General features: G+C 37.5%; 1 protein-coding gene across 4 annotated transcripts in view; it reads right to left on the reverse strand.

Moving 5' to 3' along the window:
* The window catches only part of CHD7 (chromodomain helicase DNA binding protein 7), a 191,636-nt gene that overhangs the window by 35,417 nt on the left and 133,829 nt on the right, over positions 1-22,390 (reverse strand). For 3 of the 4 annotated variants that reach the window (XM_041768870.1, XM_041768868.1, XM_041768869.1), the window contains exons 7-15: positions 22,259-22,314; positions 16,086-16,200; positions 12,492-12,575; positions 10,801-10,944; positions 10,583-10,704; positions 9,768-10,011; positions 8,444-8,620; positions 2,947-3,090; positions 1,285-1,540 (exon numbers count right to left, since the gene is read on the reverse strand). In XM_041768870.1, the coding sequence (XP_041624804.1) occupies positions 1,285-1,540; positions 2,947-3,090; positions 8,444-8,620; positions 9,768-10,011; positions 10,583-10,704; positions 10,801-10,944; positions 12,492-12,575; positions 16,086-16,200; positions 22,259-22,314 (1,342 nt within the window). The remainder of the gene's footprint in view (positions 1-1,284; positions 1,541-2,946; positions 3,091-8,443; positions 8,621-9,767; positions 10,012-10,582; positions 10,705-10,800; positions 10,945-12,491; positions 12,576-16,085; positions 16,201-22,258; positions 22,315-22,390) is intronic. The other variant, XM_041768871.1, reaches the window with a different exon arrangement.

Genomic DNA, 22,390 nt, shown 5'->3' on the forward strand with positions numbered 1-22,390 from the left:
TCATGAATGGGGGCGGGGAGTGGAGGTCAGGAATTCTTTAAATTAGCTGCCTCTGAACTTCATGGATTGTGATAAAGACAAAACTAAGCTTTGTTCCTACTCACCGAGAAAGGAACCTAATGGCGTTGCCGGCCATTTGCAATCACACACAAACACCCCAACTCAGCCGGCCATCACCTTTCTTTAACCCATATTAACTCCGGCCAGCAGGGCAGGCAGCAAGAGCCTTCTAGTAGGTCTTTCCCCGCTCCCTCCCATCTGTTTTATATGATGTTGCCAGATCAATCATCCTGAATCATTTCTCAGCTCAAACACTAGCCATGGTTCTCCACTGTCAGCAGACAAAAGCCAAATTCCATGACCTAGCCTCGAAGCCTTTCCATAGCTGGGGCCACTATGTGCCTCAGGTTCCCTGTCCCACTGCTTCTTACATGGACTTTATACTTTGGGCAAGTTCCCCCTTTGTTTTCCTGCTTCTTTGTCTTTGCTCATGTTATTACATCAGCCTAAATGCCCTTCTCTTTTCTGCCCTTGACTGGCAAACCCCTTCCCACCCCCACAGACTTGTCTCAATTGCTTTCTCTGTGGCTTCTCTAATCCCCATCCCTCACAAACCTGAAGGCTCTCATATCCTCCGATGTCCCACATATCACATGTATGCCATATTTATCCCTTTAATGATTTTCGGAAGTACATAATACAGGTTTTTACTCAAATCAGTTACAGGACACTATCAATTTAGTTAAGAAAACAGGAAGACTGTAAAGTATTCATCAGTAACAGAAACAAACTGTTAGCAAAGTTTTTGAATGATCTCTCATTCTTAGGGAATAGGTCCTAGAGGTCTCTAGACTGAAATTTCCTGCAGACAGCTGCCAGCTGCCTTCTCGCAACAGTTCCTCTTTAACTTCTCTGATTTACACACACATACACACACACACACAGCACGAAAGTCTCTGCTGAGGCTAATCTCTCTTTAACTATGAGCACTGTTGGTGATTTTTAGGTATGAGCACCCACACCTCCTTCCAAGGGTAAGACACAGAGTCAGGGAAGTAGAACAGCGAGCTGAGGTCCTGCTGCTGCAGGGATCAGCAGGTGCAATGGTCCCTTGCCTGTAACGACCACAGAAGCAGGCGTCACGAAGAACAGGAAGCTGGTGAAACCCACGTTGAGATGACAGGATCCAGTAATGACCACAAACCATCAAGTCCCCTGTCTGGAGGACAAACAGGACTTCTGGAGCTCTGTCATTTAAACACATTCGCTGGTGCATAGGCTTACCGTTAATAAGGTATGGATGATTGCAGCACTTCCGTAACTCCATCATAGTGTTTAAAAGGTTAGGTACATTAGCTTGACCACCACCTTTGGAGAGAAATGTGAAATTCTTCTCAAGGATGGCTCGGTAATATTTCTTCTGAATGTTTGTTAGCTCAACTTCAATAATAGTTTCTTCTTTGGGGGCCAAGTTCTTTTCTACATCCTCCTTGAGACGTCGCAACATCATTGGCTTTAGAATAGCCTGGAGTTTTTGCACCTAAAAAAGGACCTTAAGTAAATACTGGAATCATGATTCGCTTGCATGCTGAAATGTATTCTAATGTAAAAAGTCAGGATTATGCTATTCATTTACCATTGGTTTTCACTTGTCAAAGCCCAGTAAGGGTATGAAGGCACTAATCTCTCAGCTTTCATGACAGAAGAGTATGAAGGTTGAATGAGTCCAGGTTAAATGGCCTATTTCAGCTACCTGAGAGCCCGAAAAGCCAAAGGCCTGACAAGCACACAGCAGAAAAGAACCCAATTTATTCACTGAGCTTCCCTTCTGTTTGTCTTAAGCCACAGGGATGATGAGGAAGAAGGAAGAGGTGATGTCATGGAGTGTTATGCCTCAGTTCCCTTCCCTTCTAGAAAAAGCTAAGAGAACGAGTAGGCCAGGTGTTACCTACTCCCTCCACCAATAGGAAGGCAGAGAGGTCTCTCTGGTTCTCGTTTCTGTTGATTGGCATTTGGATATACAGCACACAAGGCAGTTTTTATTTCAGGAAAAGCAAAACCAAAACAAAACAGACTTCACTCAACTAAACTAAGAGGCTTTAGACAATAAATTATGGAGGGGTAAAGGGGAGGACATAAAGACTAAGATTGCAAGTGTATCTCCATCTCTGTTTCAAATACAGTATAATAATAAATACCACAGAACTCTTAGGATGTATAAAATAATTAACTGCTTTTCATATACAATACCTCACTTCTCACAGGAATCCTGTGGGGGTAGTTTATTTATTTTTTATTTTTTTTTTAAAGATTTATTTATTTATTCTATGATAGACATAGAGAGAGAGAGAGAGGGGCAGAGACACAGGAGGAGGGAGAAGCAGGCTCCATGCCAGGAGCCTGACATGGGACTCGATCCCGGGACTCCAGGATTGCGCCCTGGGCCAAAGGCAGGTGCTGAACTGCAGAGCCACCCAGGGATCCCTGTGGGGGTAGTTTAAATGAAAATATGTAGACTCAGAAAAGTAAGCAATATGACCAAGTATACATAGCCAAGAAATAAGACTAGAATTTCAAAACTCCACGAGGCAAATAACTATAATTTCCATGGCTTCTAACACTGTGGTCAAAAGTATACACAGCAAAAATCATTTACCCGAATAGCATGGCAGTCTATGAGAATTACATGAACAGGTAAGTAACCTCTCCCAACAGATCTCAACAGCCCCTCATGAGGGTAAACAGACAACAAAACAAGAAAACCTTCCAAAACAAAGACCCAGAATGTCCAAGGAGAAGAGATATAAAGCTCACTTAACTAAGTAGGTGAGAAAAAGCTCATATAATTTATATTTTTAAAAAGCTAAATAGCAATGCTTTGTCATTTATTTCATGGGTTAATCTTCAAATTATATGACTAAAGTACAAAGTAGATGTGATAAGTACCTGTTCTTCTGTTTTCAGATCACCAAATTCTTGCATAAAGGTGGTTTCTGAAGGGAAGCGACTTGGTTCCAAGAAATGAAGCAAGCTGAAGAGCTCTTCCACAGTGTTCTGTAGTGGGGTCCCTGTCAGCAGCACTTTGTGTTCCTATAGGAACACAAGGAAAGCAACTGATCAAATCCTAACAAAAACAGTTTATTAAAATGAAAGCCTCGCTCTCCTGGGGCGTCTGGGTGGCTCAGTGGGTTGAGTGTCCAACTCTTGGTTTTGGCTCAGGTCATAATCTCAGGGTTGTGGGATCGGGCCCCCAGATGGGCTCTGTGCTTAGCTCAGAGTCTGACTGAGATTCTTACCCTCTGTCCCACATGCCCTCCCTCCCCATCTGCCTTGCATGTGCTCTCTCAAGTAAATAAAATCTTAAAAAACAAAAAACAAAAAAGCCTCTCTCTAGATATCCATTTTCCTACTTCTCGTTCATGCCAACTCAGCATCCACCGTACGTAAAGTGCGGGTAGCAGAAACCAAGGCAGAACAAAACAAAAACATGGACCCTGCTTCAGACAGATCTATGGTGTGGGTCCTCTAGAATGCTGCAGACCTTACAAACATGTCTTGCCATTTCATTTCTTTCCAGGGTTATTAGGTCAACATTTTAGTGCCATGGCTTTGCAAGTCTCCCAAGTCCCAATGCTTTTTTTCTCCACAAAAGTTTTTTTCCCAAAATCCCTAGACTCAGAGAAAGCTCACATGCTTCTTTCTGTTCTCTACATCATCAGCGCTCTTCTCCCCATCTGCTTCCTGCATGACTCACTTCAGACACAAAAGAAGTTCTTCTACATGCAACAGCATATGAAAAACTATTTTGTTCTGCAAAAATTTCAAACTAGCAAAGAGGTCAGCTTGGTTTTAAATACCACAATCACTTTTTTTTTTCTTAAAGCAGATGCTATTTCTAACTTTGTTTCTTTGAACCAATTAGGTATTTCTTTAAAATAATTCTTCCTGTTTATGAGCTGTTTGTCCAGTTTTCCTTATGCATCTGTACCCTTGTCTTTGTATTTTATATATCCAACATAGTGGGGCTATTTCTCAGTGACCAATTTTAATGATATGAGTTTTTTAATCTTAAGGGTCTTATTATTTAATATTTTGTTTGGTACATAGTCCAGCAAATAAAACTATTTCAGAAAGTGATCCTACCTTCTAGTAGGTTCAAAAGCAATTATTCTGACCTAACGTGAAATCTGACACAAACTTGGCTGCCAAGCAGAGTATATGCTCAGTAAATACTAGATAAATGATGTAACTAGGGACGTGCTAATTTTCATCATATCTACCATGTCTTATATGTCAATGAAGTTCTTTTTTTTTAAAAAAATATTTATTTATTATAGACATAGAGAGAGAGAGAGAGAGAGAGAGAGAGAGGGGCAGAGACACAGGAGGAGGGAGAAGCAGGCTCCACGCCAGGAGCCTGACGCGGGACTCGATCCCGGGACTCCAGGATCGCGCCCTGGGCCAAAGGCAGGCGCTAAACCGCTGAGCCACCCAGGGATCCCCTCAATGAAGTTCTTTGCAAGTGAAGTAAATAAGTTCAGTTTGTTTTTATTTCTCCTTTTCTCTCTTTTGAATAAAGATGTCTCTCAGGAAGATACACAGACCACCATCATCTTGGGATTTATTTATTAAATTCATAATGTGAAAGGAGTTGGGAAATCAGTTCAAGATTTTCCAATATAGGGGCAGCACCTGGTTGGCTCAGTTAAGGGTCCGACTCTTGATTTCAGCTCAGGTCATGATCTCAGGGTTGTGAGATTGAGGCCCATGTTGGGCTCCACACTGGGGCATGGTGTCTGTTTGATATTCCTCTCTCTCTCCTGATCCTTCAACCCTTCTCCTCTCCCTTCTTCCTCTCTTAAAAAAAAAAAACAAAAAAAAGGTTTGCTAATATCTAACCATATGGGTGGGTAACATGGGCTACAGTCCCTGACATGCTTAAGTTCTGAATTACTTTATCCAAGAGTTTTTTAAGCTGTCACAGACTCATGAAAGAGTTATACTGATACTAAAGATTGTCTCCTAGTTTTCTCATATCCCTAATGATTGAGATAAATCCTAACCTCTAAACAAATACCGTAGAAAAGCCTTTTAACTTATTCATTTCAAAGTAAATGTATCCTTTTTTTTTTTTTTTTAAGTTCAACATGGGGCTTGAACTCACAATTCTGAGATCAAGAGTCAAACACTTAGCCAACTGAGCTTTCAGGAGCCCTGGAAGGGACTCCTTTTTTATTCTACATTCCCTCAAGGACTGTTTAAAGCCAGTTATGCCAAATGGTTACACACGTGACACTTTTATAAGGTTACATACGAGTAGTCTAGTCGGATAAAACCAGGTTTCCACTTGAAAGTAACTGTGAAAGACCATCTGATTAATACACACAGTATCACAAAACGTCATGTAAGAGACTTGGGCCAGTAAGTTTATCATCTCCAAGCTCAGCTATGTCAGCAAATATGCTTTTGGCTTGAAAACATTACCATTCTTTTTAGCTCTGATGGAGTGATGAGCATTTAATTTCATTTCAGCAGACTCTTTAATTTGTGTGAGGCCTGACAATGAAAGACAAGATGACAGAATCAATGAAGAACTTCTACCCCCTCCAGAGAATCCCCTCCTTGTCAATGAGGGGCAAGGAGATGGCTTGGTTTTCCAGAGCTCTGTGGAGGATGGTGAAGACCATAAATGTCCCTCTACAAATCATTCTCGTGAGCATTTCCTTTTGTGATGGGAGAGCTAAAGACACTCAGTGGTCTTCTCTTTCTGAGAATGCACTTGGAACACAATCCTCATCAAGTGTACCTTTGTACTGAGTCTAGTGCAGGAAACAGCAGTTCCTTCTGACCTGCTACATAGCTGGATAAACTCACTGCTCGTTATTTTCACTGTGTTTTATTCTAAGAAACAAGAATAAAAAGTGGCCACTGTGTAAGTCATCATCATAAGGTTTACTGTAAATAAGAATTTAAAGGCCAACCTTTAGTTCTTCAGAACTAGACAAATACAAATGCATTCTAATTCTGAACAATGGTGCTGTATTCCATCTAGAAAACCTCTTTCAAGAAAGATTCTTGATCATCAGAAAAACAATTATTGTGTTTCATTTGCTTATCAGAGATTCCTAGTGAGTGAACCAAGAATGAGTAACAGGTATGTGAGTCCTTGAGATGACCAGGAGGGCTGAGAGGATCCCAGGGTTGGTCCATTATAGCAGTGGGCAGCATTCTCAGCTTTGTCCCACTATGACATGGTGTAATGGTATATCTAGAATATTATGACTTTCTATATGGGCTGTTACGTGAAAAATAATTAGGGAACATTGCAATATGTAACAGAAAAATTATCTGGCTAAGAGATTCTAATCCATTAATGAAGTGTTACTATAAACAACAGAAAATCCTTTCAAGTCTCCCGATTACAATTACATTGTAGGATGTTGACAGCACTTAACTAATCTGTATGCACCAGTGGAGGACAGTTTTGCAGTTAGAATCAACTGCTTGGTAGCACATAAACTAATAATAGGAAACAACTCAGATAAACTCAGGTGACTAAGCCTTCAGAAAGTGGTACTCTAGCTGTCTTTTACGTGGACCACTGTGAAGATGGGTCCCTACTTGGAAGATGTAGGTAGGTACTTCATGAACACTTGCATTTGCCTGCAAATACCAGTTTACTTCAATGTAATGCTAAAGTATTGCATGGAGAGAGCAAATACAGTCTCAGAGTTTCTCTTTTCCATGTGCTTACCTAGGTCTTCAAGACTATTCACTATTTCTAAGTATTTTAATTTCTTTTTTGGATTGGTCGCCAAATAATATAAACTGGTTATGAGAAACGTCTTAGGATGGAAATTCCATACTTAATAAAAAGATTGTACTTATTTATTTGAGAGAGAGTGCACAAGTGAACACCAAGTAAGGGGGAGGGGCAGAGAGGGAGAAGCAGGCTCCCCACTGAGCAGGGAGCCTGACTTGGGGCTCGATCTCGGGACCCTGGGATCATGACCTGAGCTGAAGGCAATCGCTTAACCAACTGAGCCACCCAGGTTCCCCGGAAATCCCATACTTAACAGAATAATTCAGTCAGACTTATTCCTTTAAACAAAACTGGATTTTGTTTGCTTTTAATTAAAAGAACTGCTGGCTAATGAATAAAAGAAATTGCTTCAAAGAAGCAGCTGCAACAGAAAGCTTTTAAGTGTTCTTTTTGGTAGTACCACTCTTCAGTAAATAAATTTATAGTCATGAACGTATAGAATGTTCTTTCCAACTCAAACTCTCAATTAACAAGAGATCATATTAATCTACAAAAGGCAACATCAAAGAGATTTTTTAAATCTTTTGCACTTTTTAAAAACTCAGCAAAACATCCAAGACATACTGAATGACAATAACATAGGTTTTAAAATGTACATTAAAAATGAAAATAAGTGATCAAAACCCACTTTGCAAACTACAGAGAACAAAGAAGTCTGAAGATGACTGAAGTCATGTAATAATTTCTGCTAGGAAATCATATACACAGAAGCATGGAACAGAAAATCAATAAAATCCTACCACCTCTATAATACATTATCCCATAACACCCCCACTGAAAAAAATGTAGAAAAATCTATTCAGAAAAACCTGACCAAAAAAAAAAAAAAAAAAGAAAGAAAGAAAAACCTGACCACCTCTTAGGAAGCAGAGAGAGTATGAGAGTATGGAGGAGGTATGTTCTACAACTCCAGATCAAATCCAAGGTCTTGTAAATGCCCCCAAACTTCTTTTTTTTTTTTTTTAAACTGTTTTTTTTTTTTTTTTTAAATTATTTATTTATTTATGATAGTCACAGAGAGAGAGAGGCAGAGACACAGGCAGAGGGAGAAGCAGGCTCCATGCACCGGGAGCCTGATGTGGGATTCGATCCCGGGTCTCCAGGATCGCGCCCTGGGCCAAAGGCAGGCGCTAAACCGCTGCGCCACCCAGGGATCCCTGCCCCCAAACTTCTAAGTGTCTGTGTGAACTTGACCAATTCCAGGTATTAATCCATACGAAGAACTTGACTCTACAAGTCCTACTGGATTCAATGTGCCAAAACTGTTGAGCCCTGGAATATAACTTCATTATCATCACTGGGCCAAAGCCTGGCCCACAGTTTATGAAATGGCAGTATTTATAAACAAAAGGGAAAATCAAATACTCATAATCCATCTCAGCGAAAATATCCTGACTATACCTTACTGTAATACAATTGTGCAAAGACACCAGCCAACAATGTCAGAATCAAGAACAGCCATAACTTCGGAGAAACTGAAAGCTCAGGAGGACATATCATAGAATTTGACAGACTTTGGAAACACCCTACACAGGTATCAGTCAAATTCAGAGCAGTGAGAATACTGAGTCGGTAACGATTCTGTTCGGGTTCAATGGAATCATCAATACGATCACTGACCAAGTCCATCATCTTGAGCCCCTCCAGCAGCTTGCAGTTCCTATTCTTCAGCCTATGGGCTTCATCAATGACGACACAGCGCCATGGAATATTCCGCAGCTCAGGACAATCCGTCAAAATCATCTCAAATGTAGTGATGATGGCATGAAACTTATAGGACCCCTTTATCACTCGACCCTACAAGAACAATTCTAAATTATTATTTAGCATTAGAGATTACATGAACTTTGATTAATAAGTAGCATAAAATGGATATATTTATCTTTTGGGGACATCTTTATTTTAGTAACAAGTTGCATTTCTGTTTTCAAGGTTATTTTGCAGGGGAGCTTTAAAAACCTTTCTTTTTTCAAGGAAGTTTGAAAATCATTAGTAAAGTTTCTGATCCAATTTCTCCACAGATCATATGTAGTAAAGTGCCACTAAGTGTGGCCATTCTAATTATATCCTAGAGACCCCAAAAAGGTGAAAAGCTGAAAGATTATATACTATAGTATATAAAAACTTGTTTACTGTTTAAAATCTTTTACTTTTTTTTAACTTTTGTAACATTTCTTTTGAAGTGCTAAAATGAAAAAACATTCACCTAGTATAATAGAACTTTTAACAATCTCTCAAATCCAGAGTTAAACACCAAAATAGATTTCGATATTTTTCTCCTTGAAGTATTTAATCATAGGTCAGATTTTATACTCAAAGCAAACATATAACAAAACTCTGTCCTATTTCCAGTTATAGGATTTTTACTTACCACCTGTAGCTTACAATTATTTTAGCACATACTCTTCTTCCTTCTCATTTATGATGTTTCACTGTCAGTATCATAGAATAACTGTATACAGCTAACAAGAGTAAGTCAAAAATCATCCCAAGTGCTACAAAGAGTCAAAGGAGAAGTTCTTCCCTTTGGGTGTGTTTCACACAAACACTGCATGCCCAATAAATTTTTACTTCTAGTAATAGTTTAATAAAATAATTTTTCCACTTACATTTAAGAACACCATTTTTTATTTAGCTTTTCCTTAGGCTTGCAAAATAAAACCAATTAGTGTATCAGCACATTAAATGATTTTCCATAGTCACCCAAGGTAAAAATATTTCATTCATTCTTATCAAATAATCAGAATGACCAAAGGTTGTAAAAAAAAAAAAATAGCTGTATTTATAAGATAGGAAAATATAACACAATTGGGTAAGAAATCTGAAGCAATTTCTCAATTTTGTAAAATCTAGACCTTCTCCCCAAACATGTGAGTCCATTTTAATACCTAATACCTTGAAATGTACATGATAGGCACAGAGCATACCACTCAAGATGCTTTACCTGGGGATCTTTGAAGTACATTTCATACGACTGAATGGTCCGACGACTAGCTTGACTCCCATGATACACAACCACGTTCAACTCTGTCCAGGTACGGAATTCCCTTTCCCAGTTGGGGATTGTGGACAATGGGGCAATTACTAAGAAAGGGCCATGGATTCCTTTCAAATATATCTCATAGAGAAATGTAATGGACTGGATAGTCTTTCCCAAACCCATTTCATCTGCTAAAATGCAGTTTCGCCTTTGGGAAGGAAGTGAAACAAAAGTTTAGTAAGTACAGATGTTAGATATTTTGCTTTCTTTTCACAAAATATATACTATGATAGTCACAAATGCATATCTCAAATGTTCTTTTTCTTTTTTAAGATTTTATTTATTTATTCATGAGAGACACAGAGAGAGAGGGGCAGAGACACAGGCAGAGGGAGAAGCAGACTCCATGCGGGGAACCTGACATGGGACTCGATCCTGGGTCACCAGGATCACACCCTGGGCTGAAGGCGGTGCTAAACCGCTGAGCCACCCAGGCTGCCCTCAAATGTTCTTTTAGAGTCAACAAAATACATTTCTTTTTCAACAAAATACATTTTCAAACAAAGTGCTCTAAGACATAAAAATTATTTCTGCATACTTCCATTAATATCTATGCATTAATGTTTGTGGGATGAAAATTAATCATACTTCCATTCCTGGCTGTTTCTCATAATTCTGGTTAGAGATTAAAGTGTGACATTATTTGATTAGTATTTTCAATGACTACACAGGAAGCTATAGGTCTTCTTAAAAGTGAAAAAAAAACATGCTTTACGTACATGTTGTACCAATTGAAAAGTAGCCAGTTTACTCCCTCCAACTGGTATTCCCTGAGTTTGTTATTGTTTTTGTACTCCCTGGAACTCTCCGATTTCTTCCAATCATCAGCAGGAGGTCGCTCCTGTTTCAAATATAGTAAATCCCATTAGTGGTTTCTCCAAGACCACACCACTATGCTATTTTCAAATTAAATCCTTCACCATTAGCCAAGTCTTACCACACGCTCTGTTTCTGGCTCCCTGGACATTAGTTTCTCAAATTCTTCAATCTTCGCTTGATCTATGTCCTGCCTTAGCTCCCACGTGCTGTCTTCATAAGGCAGGGAGCACCACTTCACCAGGTAGTGAGTCACAGGCTGGGCCAGTTTAAATAAATTAGAATTGGATTCATTTGATCGAAATGTATTTATATACACCTACACATTACTTATTGATAGACACTACACCTCAGCAACAGTAAGAACTGAGTTGGTAGAAGTTTATTTAAAACTACAATTGTTACACAGTCATCCCAGTTAATAGTATCAAGTGTAAACTAGAAATAATATTACTGGGTATCATCAGAACAAGCTAACTTTTACCTAAATTCATTGCTATGTTCAAAAGCCAAAAATATAAAGAAATCGTTAGTAACACAGCTGAATTTAAGCCTTATTCCTATCTGTGCAAATCATTTATTAGATGCCTGATTCAGACTTATATGGTAAATCATTATAATACATTTATATAATTAGTTTCTTAAAGAATAAGAAACAAGTCTGTATCAGTATCTCTGCCTTTTTCTTAAAGAGAGGTATTGTTTGTATCTAATCGCTTTAAAATAAAGTGTTTGAGGGGCACCTGGCTGGCTCAGTCGGAAGAGCATGTGACTCTTGATCTCAAGGTTGTAAGTCTGAGCCCCACGCCGGGTGTACAGATTACATACATACATACATACATACATAAAGTGTTTGAGCTCTAGTATATCAGAGAAAAAATATTTTGGGTAATGCAGATCAACAGGATTTCCCTTATCTTTCCTCTAAAAAATACTTGAGTCTGTCAATCTTCACTTCAAGACTAAAGCACACTGACCTCGCTGTGATATTAAAAACATTCACTGGACTGTGTAAGTATGCAATAAAACAATCTTCTTTTAAGTACAGCTAAGTAAAACTAGAAAAGTAAATATCACATTATAGATACAGAAGCATCATAGACTTCATGATAACAGTCTGGAAAAAATGGGAATTCACTGCAGATCTCACTAGATAAGTAAGTTCTAAACATTTTTACATAAAACTTAATTTACACAAGGAAGCCAGGAATGACAGAACTCATAGTGGGTGCATATATATCATTAGCAAGACAATATGGTCAGGAAGGCACTAGACTGGTCTTGACTCTTCCTGCCCCAATCAACCATCCTTTACAACCTCACAGGGCTTTGCAAAGCAACATGAAAATGCCAAGAACTCATAAAGAGAATTATTTTACATTATCCTCTGTGCACCACACTCAATGAGGTTCATCAACTTCACTATGGATGTACAATGTTAAATAACATTTAATTCCATTCTTCTACAAGAGCACTCTTAATTATGTATGGGAAATTTGTGCTTCATAATACGTTTATATCAAACTGTACTGAATTCTTAATTGATCATATTCTGAAATTGTGTAAAGTGCCAATGTATTTGTTTCGTATTGAAAATTGATTTCTTTTAAAAAAACTCTCAAACTAAGCAAAGAACACATTTAGCACTATTAGGTCATAAAACTAATAGTAAGTTTCAGTTAAATTTAGACCAAGTGTGTCACAATCCAATGCTCTGAACCAGGACCAGATCTAGGATTCCATAATCATTCTCTGTAAACACACATAAGCTGTCTGAGTCACTGCCCCCTAATACAAATGATCTTCTGTTACCTCTCCCCGTTCATCTGTGCTACGTGCAAAGTCCATTATCCGGTCAACCTCCACATAATCTGGATTAAAAAGCTCATCTTCAATCTGCACCAAAGGAAAAAAAAGTTAAACTGTGCATTTAATTCCTAAGAGTAAACGTTATTCCACTTTTCACCAGGCAATAATATTTTGGGGGCCACAGAAAAATAAAAATTTATATTTGGCAAATTCTATTATATTAATTGAAATGCTACAATTTAGCAAAATCATTCCCCATGAGGAAATCAGACTTCTCAGACTTTGTTAACCGGGTCTTTTAATTACTGTGTGAAACCTTTTTACTGTGAGAGAATGTTTAAGAATATTTTAAATGAAGTGTGAAATTACAATTCACTAATGAGCAATCCAAAAGGCTTATGGCATGCAATGCATTTAGCATTCTCGAAACTACAGCTTGCAATAAAGTCTCAGAGCCATGCAAAGTTAAGTGCTACTGGAGTCTCATAACTACTGGAGTTGTCTGAGGCCTTATAGCATCATTTACAGAATGCTATTCAAAAGCTAAAAAATACTGAAACCAGTGAGCTTCCTATTTTTAGTGTGAACAGTTTAGGGTGTCTGGTTGTCTTTGCCAATCAATCTGTACCCTCATCTGAATATAGTCTTATCGTTAATCTAAGTGTTCTAATGATTTATTTGTACTGAATATAGAGCATCTGGCTAAAAGTATAAAGAATAAAGAAATGAGGCTTAAATAATTGGGTTATTTAGCCAATGTATTAACAATCTTTACAGAAGTAAAGTAATACTAACTTGCTTGCAAGGTCATCTCTTTATAAAAGAACAGAATATGGCTCAAAGGGAAATTACAGACTATGCCATACTTTAAAGAAGTCAGAGTCAGGCAAATTAGAAAACAGAAGATACATTATTATGTGTGCCTAGAGGTGAATTTATCAGTAACATAACTGCATTAAAAAGCTTCTGCAAGGGCAGCCCGGGTGCCATCAGCTCCGGGTGTGATCCTGGAGACCCGGGATCGAGTCCCACATCAGGCTCCCTGCATGGAGCCCGCTTCTCCCTCTTCTCATGAATAAATAAATAAAATCTTAAAAAAAAAAAAAAAAAAAAAGCTTCTGCAAGACATAGTAGAAGTCACTTCAACACTGTTCATATCTTCTAAAATGCAGGTTAAAAAGATAAGCTGTTTGGTCACAAGGATAGCAAACATTCCTGGGCTACTGTGTCCATTTAAAACATCTGGTTTGGGGGCATCTGAGTGCCTCAGTGGTTGACTGTCTGCCTTTGGCTCAGGTTGTGATCCTGGGGTCCTGGGATCAAGTTCTACATCAGGCTCCCAACTAGGGAGCCTGCTTCTCCCTCTGCCTATGTCTGCCTTTCTCTGTGTCTTTCATGAATAAATAAAATCTTAAAAAAAACAAAAACAAAACAAAAAAAAGTGTGGTTTAGGTCCTTTGAACACAAAATTATGAAGAAGAAATGAGAAATGCCTTTGAACAGTGCAAAAAATCCATCAAAATGTTCATTCAAAATGTTAGTGTATTAATGCACTGGCTTCGTCAAAAGCATCTAGGTTTAGGTACACAATATGTATGCATTGTTCATATATAGTATGAACACTAAAACTTTCCACTAAAACTTTGATGATAAAAGTTCCTTTTACGACACCTTGTTTCTTAAATGGCAGCTTTCACTGATGAATTAAAATCCTTAACCTTACTCCTGAACATGTCCATTCTCCCAGAGAGTAATCTGGGCCATCATGCATGGGATGCAATTTCCACTTTGAACAGAGATTTAGGTACAGCAGACTTAAAAGGATGCCTAAGGTGAAACAAAGAATGCAAAAGCAGTCATAATTAAAAATCCCAAAGCAGCAGCACCATGGAACACCTGAAACCAGGGCATGTGTGTCCGTGTGTGTGTCTGAGTGTGCATGTGTCTGTGTGTAAAAGAGAAAGAGAGGAAGGGAGTTGCTATCTTTTTTGTGCTTGCCCTCAGATCATCTTTTCAGACTGAAGTTTAGCTACTTCCACTCAGGACAAAACTTAAGATTTCTAGTTGTCAAGTTACCACTCAAGATAATATATTTCAACCGTAGCAATAGGTTATTCACATAGATAGACCCAAATAGATAAGGCTACATAGGTAGGACCAGGCACAAATCCCTGAACTGCAGCTGACACCAGCAAACAAAGTCCAAAAAAATTTCATAAACAGAACCAGGACTTAAGGATGGCGGGGGTAGGGGAAGCTACCACTGCCCTCTTTCCTTCTCCCTACATTGATCCATAAAGAAAAGGTCAGAAGAACATATGGTGTCTTTTTAAAAGAAAGCTAATGATTTCAACTTGCCTAATTGTCACCAACACTTAACTTCAGTTTCATTAAGAAGGTCACAAAAAAAAAATAGAATCTTAAGTATTTTCTTAAAATCTGCCCTTTAAAAAAAAATCATTTAAATATTCTCTAAGAGGTGAAAGAGTCACATGTGAGTGACTCCAATCCACCTCAGTGTTAATTACTGCACTGCACGGAAGCTGAATACTCGGATCAGAAAAGGTGGTGATGCAGACATATGTCCAATAAAACCACTGCCACCCAATCACCCATCTAATACAAACTTTACAATCTGCCTGTTGGGAGCATGGAAATCAGACTTCAGGAGAACACAGACTTGTCATCTGAGATTATAAGGATTTTATGACAGAAAAGTACTGAACACTCTTCCATCCCCACCCCTCATGTCCAAAAAGGGGTGGGGGTGCGAAGTAGGTTGTTAAACAGGCATTATTTTGCATCAAATTTCACACTTCTTTGCAGTTTACATTCTGTTAACTCTTTTATGGAGAGGGAAACTAATAAATCAGCAAGTTTAATCTTTCAATGTGAAGGTTTCTCTTTTATCTTTTTGAGGCTGTAAGTGAAACCAAATTGGTGAGCAAAAGTCCAGAGACCCCAGTAAGCAGTCTGCCAAAGCATTTTTAATGCAATCAAGTTATGTTGGAGGGGAAATCTGGCACTTCTTTTAAAAAATGCAGATTTCCTTCCCTGCCCTGGGTATGGTTACCTTTTTCATCATCGATAATTTAGGATAAAGGGAGACAGGGAAAGGCATTATACCAACTTCTAATACCACATGGCACACATCATTAGTAAAGATGAGTTTAGTGATCGGGTATTAACTTGAGCAAAAGAAATCTGCCACATACTTTCCTTAGTAGAAGTAACTGACATTCTAGAAACTGTATTTAATACTTACTATAGAGTCTTTAACTCACTAAATCTTAATAGAACTTTTATCCACTGACTTTTTTCACCATCTGCTAACTATACTTTCATTACAAGATTTTAATGATACCATCATATTTCCACATAATATAAGGACCAGTATCTTCTAGACTAAGCAACAGGAAGAATGAGAAATTTCCTGTTTACAAATTTTTTTTTAGCAATAACCAGTTACCAGTATGTAAGTAACAGCACCAAATGAGGCAAAGTATTTTTTTTCTTAGCCATTTGCTAAACTAAAATTCAAAAGTCAAACACTTTAAGAAAGTTACTACTTAAGAAAATTAACTGGGTATTTCATACCTCTGAAAGGAATTTGTTCTGGCCCTGCTTTGCCTTAAATCGTTTGATCTTTTGCTGAATTCTCTTATCTTTTTCCAGATCTTCTACAGATGCCCATTGACAATGAAGATAAGAGCTAAAAGAATAAAATAATATACTTGAAACATGTAGAAAATAATTTTATTATTCCCCCCCAAAATCAACTAATTAACAAAATAAGCTGTTTACCTACTTATTGAGACTGCTGATCAACATTCAATACAATTATTCATGTTTGAGAATAAGAAAAAAAAATCAGTAATAGTGCCTGAATTTGTCTTCCATCCTAAGCCTCCAGTTCTCTTATTTATCTCCCATTAAAAAGAGAAAAGGACCTACTAACAAGCTGTTTCCATAAGTGAATGGATTACACTTCAATACAAAACAATTAGCACTACAGGGTGGCCCTAATTATGAATTTACATTTTGAGCCTTTTATCATTAATTGAGAAATAAAAGGTTTCCATCAAGTTAAGAGAATTCAAATTTAAAACAGCACTGGTAAACCTAACCTAGTCCTTCTAGAGCAATCAGAGAGAAAAGAACCATCACTTGCTCTCTGAACACCCACACCCCAACCAGCCCCTGATCAATTTCTGCCCTCCCAGCTTCATTCTTCCAGGAGTTTTGAAATGATGTTTCTTGGACCCCTGTGAATTTTTCCCTCTCTACTGTCTACCTAGTCCCCACACTGGGCAAGTCCTCTCCTCTTCACACTCACCACGGCCTGCTCCAAGCACAGGTGTTCTCTCTAACCTCAACTTGAACACTCTCACCCTCCCTTTGACATAGGTATATAGTTAACATTTTATGATACCTTTGACATTCTTTGGTTTGCTATTTCAATATTCTTTTGTAGCATCATTCTCTCCCTGCCCCAGATAGCCTGTCTCCTATTCCTCTTTCTGGTGATGACACTAAAAAGAAATAAGGTGCTGAATATGTGCCTATTTCAAAATCAAGGTACTACTACTCTTAGAAATTATGCAGCCATTCTAAAATCTGTCAAAAATGATCAATGACAGGGAAAAGGCTTATGATATTAAGCATTATATCGTTTATATTTATGTAAAGTATAATATGCAAAAGGAAGGACTAATTTAGTCCTTATACAATTGACTGAGGGAGATAAGGACTTTAAATACATATACTTTGTAGAATATGAATTGATATAAACCCTGTACACACATGCACACAGAGAAAAGAGCCTAGATGAAAATGCATCAAAATGTTAATAATGATCATTTCTGGGTGGTAAGATTCCAAGTAGTTTATTTTCTACTTTCAAGTACTTTCTCAATTTCCAATAAATAATGTGCAACCTGCTACTGCATATTATCAGAAACAAATACTATAAAAATAACCTAGTCTAGTCTAATTATTGGATAGAAAAAGACATTTGTGTAAGTCAACACCCTTGTCTTTCCTGAGGTGCAGCACATGCCTTTAAAAGCACCACTGGTGTGGCTGTGAGGTGGACATAGGCATTTAGTCACTCTCTCATTTGTAAACTGGGCTGTAATTTTTTGGATAGTGATTCTGCTTTACTAAATGGAGAAAAACCACAGCTCTCACTAAGAACAGAAAGAAGGCAAGGATACTCACCACCCCCACTATTATTTAATATTGTACTTGAGGCACTAGCTAATGCTATTAGACAAGAGAAAACAAGGGGGGCAATAATTGGAAAGAAGTAAAACTCCCCCTATTTACAGACTGTATGACTGCATAGCTGGGAAACCCTAGATAATCCATTAGAATACTAATTCAAATAATAAAATGAAATAATTTAGCAATGTAGCAGGATATAAAATTAACATACAGAAGTCAATAGCTTCCATTTACACAAACAATAATCAGAAGATACAACGGTAGAGAAAACCACTTATGTTATCAACAAACATTAAATGCTTAGCAATGTATTTAATTTACAAATGTATGAAATGTTCAAAACCCTTCTAAAAGACACAAAAATAGAGTTGAATGGACTAGAAAGACAACCTTATTTTTAGAGAGCATGACTCACCATCATAAATCATAAATTCGTAAATGTAATACAATATAAATATAAATAAAATATAAAGAAGCATTTTTATGGTGTTAGGTGAGTTAATACTGACATATATACAAATAAACATGCAAGAACATCCAGAAAAAGACTAAAAAGGGCAAGTTTTTAGGGGAAATTAGATACACTAGACATTAAAATATACCATAAGCCTTTATAAGTAAAACAGCATGCTACTGGCTCATGAATAGAAAGGCAGACCAAGGGATTAAAATATGGTACAGGGGCACCTGGGTTGAGTGCCCGACTCTTAATTTCGGCTCAGGTCAAGAGCTTAAGGTCATGAGATCGAGCCCAGTGCAGAGCCTGCTGGAGATTCTCTCTCTCCCCCTCTGCCCTTCCCTTGCTCTCTCTCTTTAAAAAAAAAAAAAAAATGGTACGTATATAGTTCCAAATAAATATATAAATTTAGGACATGATAAGGAACATATCTCAAATTGCCAGGATGAAGATGGACTTTTTAATAACGGTGCTAAAACAACAATATTTGGAAAAGTATAAAATTGGAACAACCAAATATTACTATACTTTATGCCATACCCCAAAATAAACACCAAGTAGATCAAGCACCTACACACAGAAAATGAAACCATGCAGGTACTAGAGGAAAACATGGCAAGTTCCTCTTTAATCTGGGGGTAGGGAAAATCTTTCTAGCTATGGCTCAAATGCCATATTCAATAAGAGAAAATATTAATAAATCTAAATACATAAAAAATTTCTTTAATTTACAATGCAATAAAAATATAAAGTCAAAGGATAATAGAAACTAAGAAAACATAGTTGCAACAGATCACACAGAAAAATGGGCAGAGGACATGATGACACAACTCACAAAAGAAGATTAAACTAATGAAAAGATGTTCTTGTTCACAAATTAAGAAAAAAAAACTAAAGCAAAATACAATTTCTCACAAAAAATGAAACTACCATACTACACTGGAAAGGTTGTAGGGAAATAGATGGTCTCTTATATTGTTGGTAGGAAGGCAAAGGGCTACACCCTCATGGAAGGGAATGTGGCAATACCTAATAGAACTACATATATGTTTGCCTTTGAATACAGCAATCCCATTCCTAGGATTTCACCCTCAAACTGTGCCTAAAACAATCTCAAAATATGTAGGCATGAGAATATATACTGTAACATCTATAACTATAAAATATCAAAAGCAATTTACATGCCCACATGCACAGGATGTGTTTGGATGAGTGATGACACAGCCATGAAATGGAGTACTACACAGCAGTAACAAAGAGTGAAGAAGACCTTATGGCTTGATATTGAATAATTGCCAAAATACAGTATTATTAAAAAGCAAAGTGAAAATGTGTACTGATAGTTGCTATTTTTTGTAAGAAAACAGGGGAAAATAATACTTTTATTATATGTAAAATATTTTCTGTATATATATTTACACACACACACACACACACATATATATGTTATCTGTGTGTTCATACCAAAAATTACAGAAAGGATAAATCTGGGATTGATGAGAAGGTAAGTAGGAATGAGGTGGAAGGAAAGGGAAAAGGGCTCAGTTGGTTAAGGGTCTGACTCTGGCTTGGGTCATGATCCCAGGGTCCTGGAATGGAGCCCATGTTGGGCTCCTTGCTCAGCAAGGAGTCTGCTTCTCCCTCTCCCTCTGGCCCTCCCCCTGCTCATGCTCTCTCTCTCTCTCAAATAAACATACAAATACTGAATGAACTTTATAGTTGGTAGGCTTCTTTTTCACAAAAATATGGTCTAGTAATTTGGAAAACACTTCCTGTATATTCTAAGACTGACAAATAAGCAAATATATTAGAGATAATGAGAACCAGGTTTCTCATGGTTGAAGAAGGGAGTCATTACTATTAGAAGGGGAAAGGACAGAATGAGCCCTGCAGTGCTGTTGAAATAAAGCCAGAACAATTGTTATAAAGACCCTCCCCCTTTATAGGCATTGTTTTTCATCATTGTTAGGTAAGTAGATAGGTAGGTACACAGAGATGTGTATATATAATAAACACATGTGTGTACATGCATGTACACGAGCAGGTGGCCCACCTAGCTCTATCTACTGACAGGCCCCTGAAGCGCTGACTTCCCTGCAGCAATGTGCACACCTAGTACTCAAATGGTGGTTTCTAAATGCCATTCTTCAATAGAAACAACCAAGTCTCTTTGGATAAATAACCTATTCCAGGACTTAAACAGGACAATTACAAGATGAGATTAGAATATCCTCTGCTGCCAGAAAGTAAGGAAGTGCTCAAAGAAGGATGGGGACAAGGCAAAAGGAAACAGAATCCAGCCTGAAGGGGCTCCCAGTGGCCAAATCTGGGATGTGAGCAAAGTAAATAATGATATGATAATAAAGAATTATGGCCCACTGAATAAAAATAAGACATTGCAAGTCTACACAGCTACAAAGAAGCAGATTTAGGCCAAATTCTCCCTTACAGTGAAAACCCAACTAATACATTTAGAATGGGTGACAGAATTAGTAAATCACCACTTGGTAACCATTATCACATTTAAGAATCTCAAAAATCTTTCCAGAAGATACTTTTACAATTACAAAAAGGAAAACAAGAATTCTTTATACCAGTTCTGTAATTTTTCTGTAAATTTGAAATTATGTCAAATAAAAGGTTGACAGGAACTGTTAATTTTAGGGAAATTTTAATTTCTCTTAGAACTCAATAATATCAGACAGAAAAGCTCTTCTTTATAACTACATTTGCCTCATCTCACATGACCGATGAAGGATGACTAGTCTCTCCTGGACTGGCAGTGGGACCTAGTCACAAATGAATCAAGTACCTCAAGCCCTCACTTCCACATCCTGATTTGAATGGATGCTGATCTAGTGGTGCCACTTTGTGGGAATCAATACTTAAATTTCTTGCTTTGTGTGTGATTTGATAAATCTACCAGAGAACTCTCCCTGGCTTACTTATATCTCCTCCTTACCTATGCTGATGCTTCCCTTATATGACTATATATGAAATCATGTCATATGTATAATTTCCACATGTATACAGTCATAATGCTCTAAGTACAAAATGATGACAACATCCATCTAATACAAACTGAGCATTTCTTTATCGCTGTATTTTGTATATCACTGAACTCCCACAATAACACTGACAAGAGACTTCTTCATCTTTTCACTCAATAAAGGTCTTATGAGCAAAACTTTAAACTACATTAGTTTATTAACACAGTGGCAGTTGCAACAAGGGAGAATGATAGAGACCATGGGCCCAGTGCTTTCATTTTCTAAGAGTATGGTATATTTTCTTAGGCTGTTCTGACAGCAACTCCCAAAAGCCTCTCTTTAAACTCTAGAACTTATTAATATAGGGTTTGAGTTCCTTGCTTTGACATTTTTAAACTTAATTTTTATGTTATCCATGAAGATTTTTGTCCTTGTTCTGTGACTACTGCTTAAACTAGAAAAAGGCCGCAGATGGGATGACTTTAGCGGGATGACTACTGATCCTCACAACTACTTGGATCATCAAGTATGTGTCTGGTCCTATATCTACAATAAAGAATAACAACTCACTGAGTTCTTCAGTTTTTAAAACTTTTGCAATTCAAATCTACTAACCAGAAACAAACAAAATCACAGCTCACTGCATTTCAAAATGTGAATGATGTCATAATTTTCTAGAGCCTTCGCCTGATAGGAGACATCTCATCTCAAGTGCTTGGCATCCTATGCACAGCCAGAGGAGGGAGAGTGGCCTCACAGAGTAAAATTCATTCTCAAAGGACAGGCAAATATGACTTTACTCACTTTTCTATTATTGTATGAGGCTGTATTCCTTCTAAAAAGAATTTCTTGGTTATACATGAAAGCTAGTCAACTTTTCTACCAATTACACATTTTTCCAGAAAAATGAAATTTATGAAATTCCAAGGATACAAAAGTTAGTAGGCAATGGCCTCCAAAGCATGAAACAAACCATACCCAAATCTCCCAATTCCCAATTATTTTTTCATTTTTCCAATTATTTCTTACATCCTTAATTAGGACTTTGACAATATATCCCCCGATTAAAAGAGAAAAAAAAATCACAGTTTACTTACAAGTTTTTGTATTTCACATAGAATTCCTCAACTTCTACCTCTTCTCCAGAGTCCTTCTGCAGCAAAAGAAAATTTCAGACACATACTTAACACCAACTACTAGAATATTCCAAAAGTAGTGATTTACTCCCA

This window comes from Vulpes lagopus, chromosome 9 (genome assembly GCF_018345385.1).
Source record: "Vulpes lagopus strain Blue_001 chromosome 9, ASM1834538v1, whole genome shotgun sequence".
Lineage (NCBI taxonomy): Eukaryota > Metazoa > Chordata > Mammalia > Carnivora > Canidae > Vulpes > Vulpes lagopus.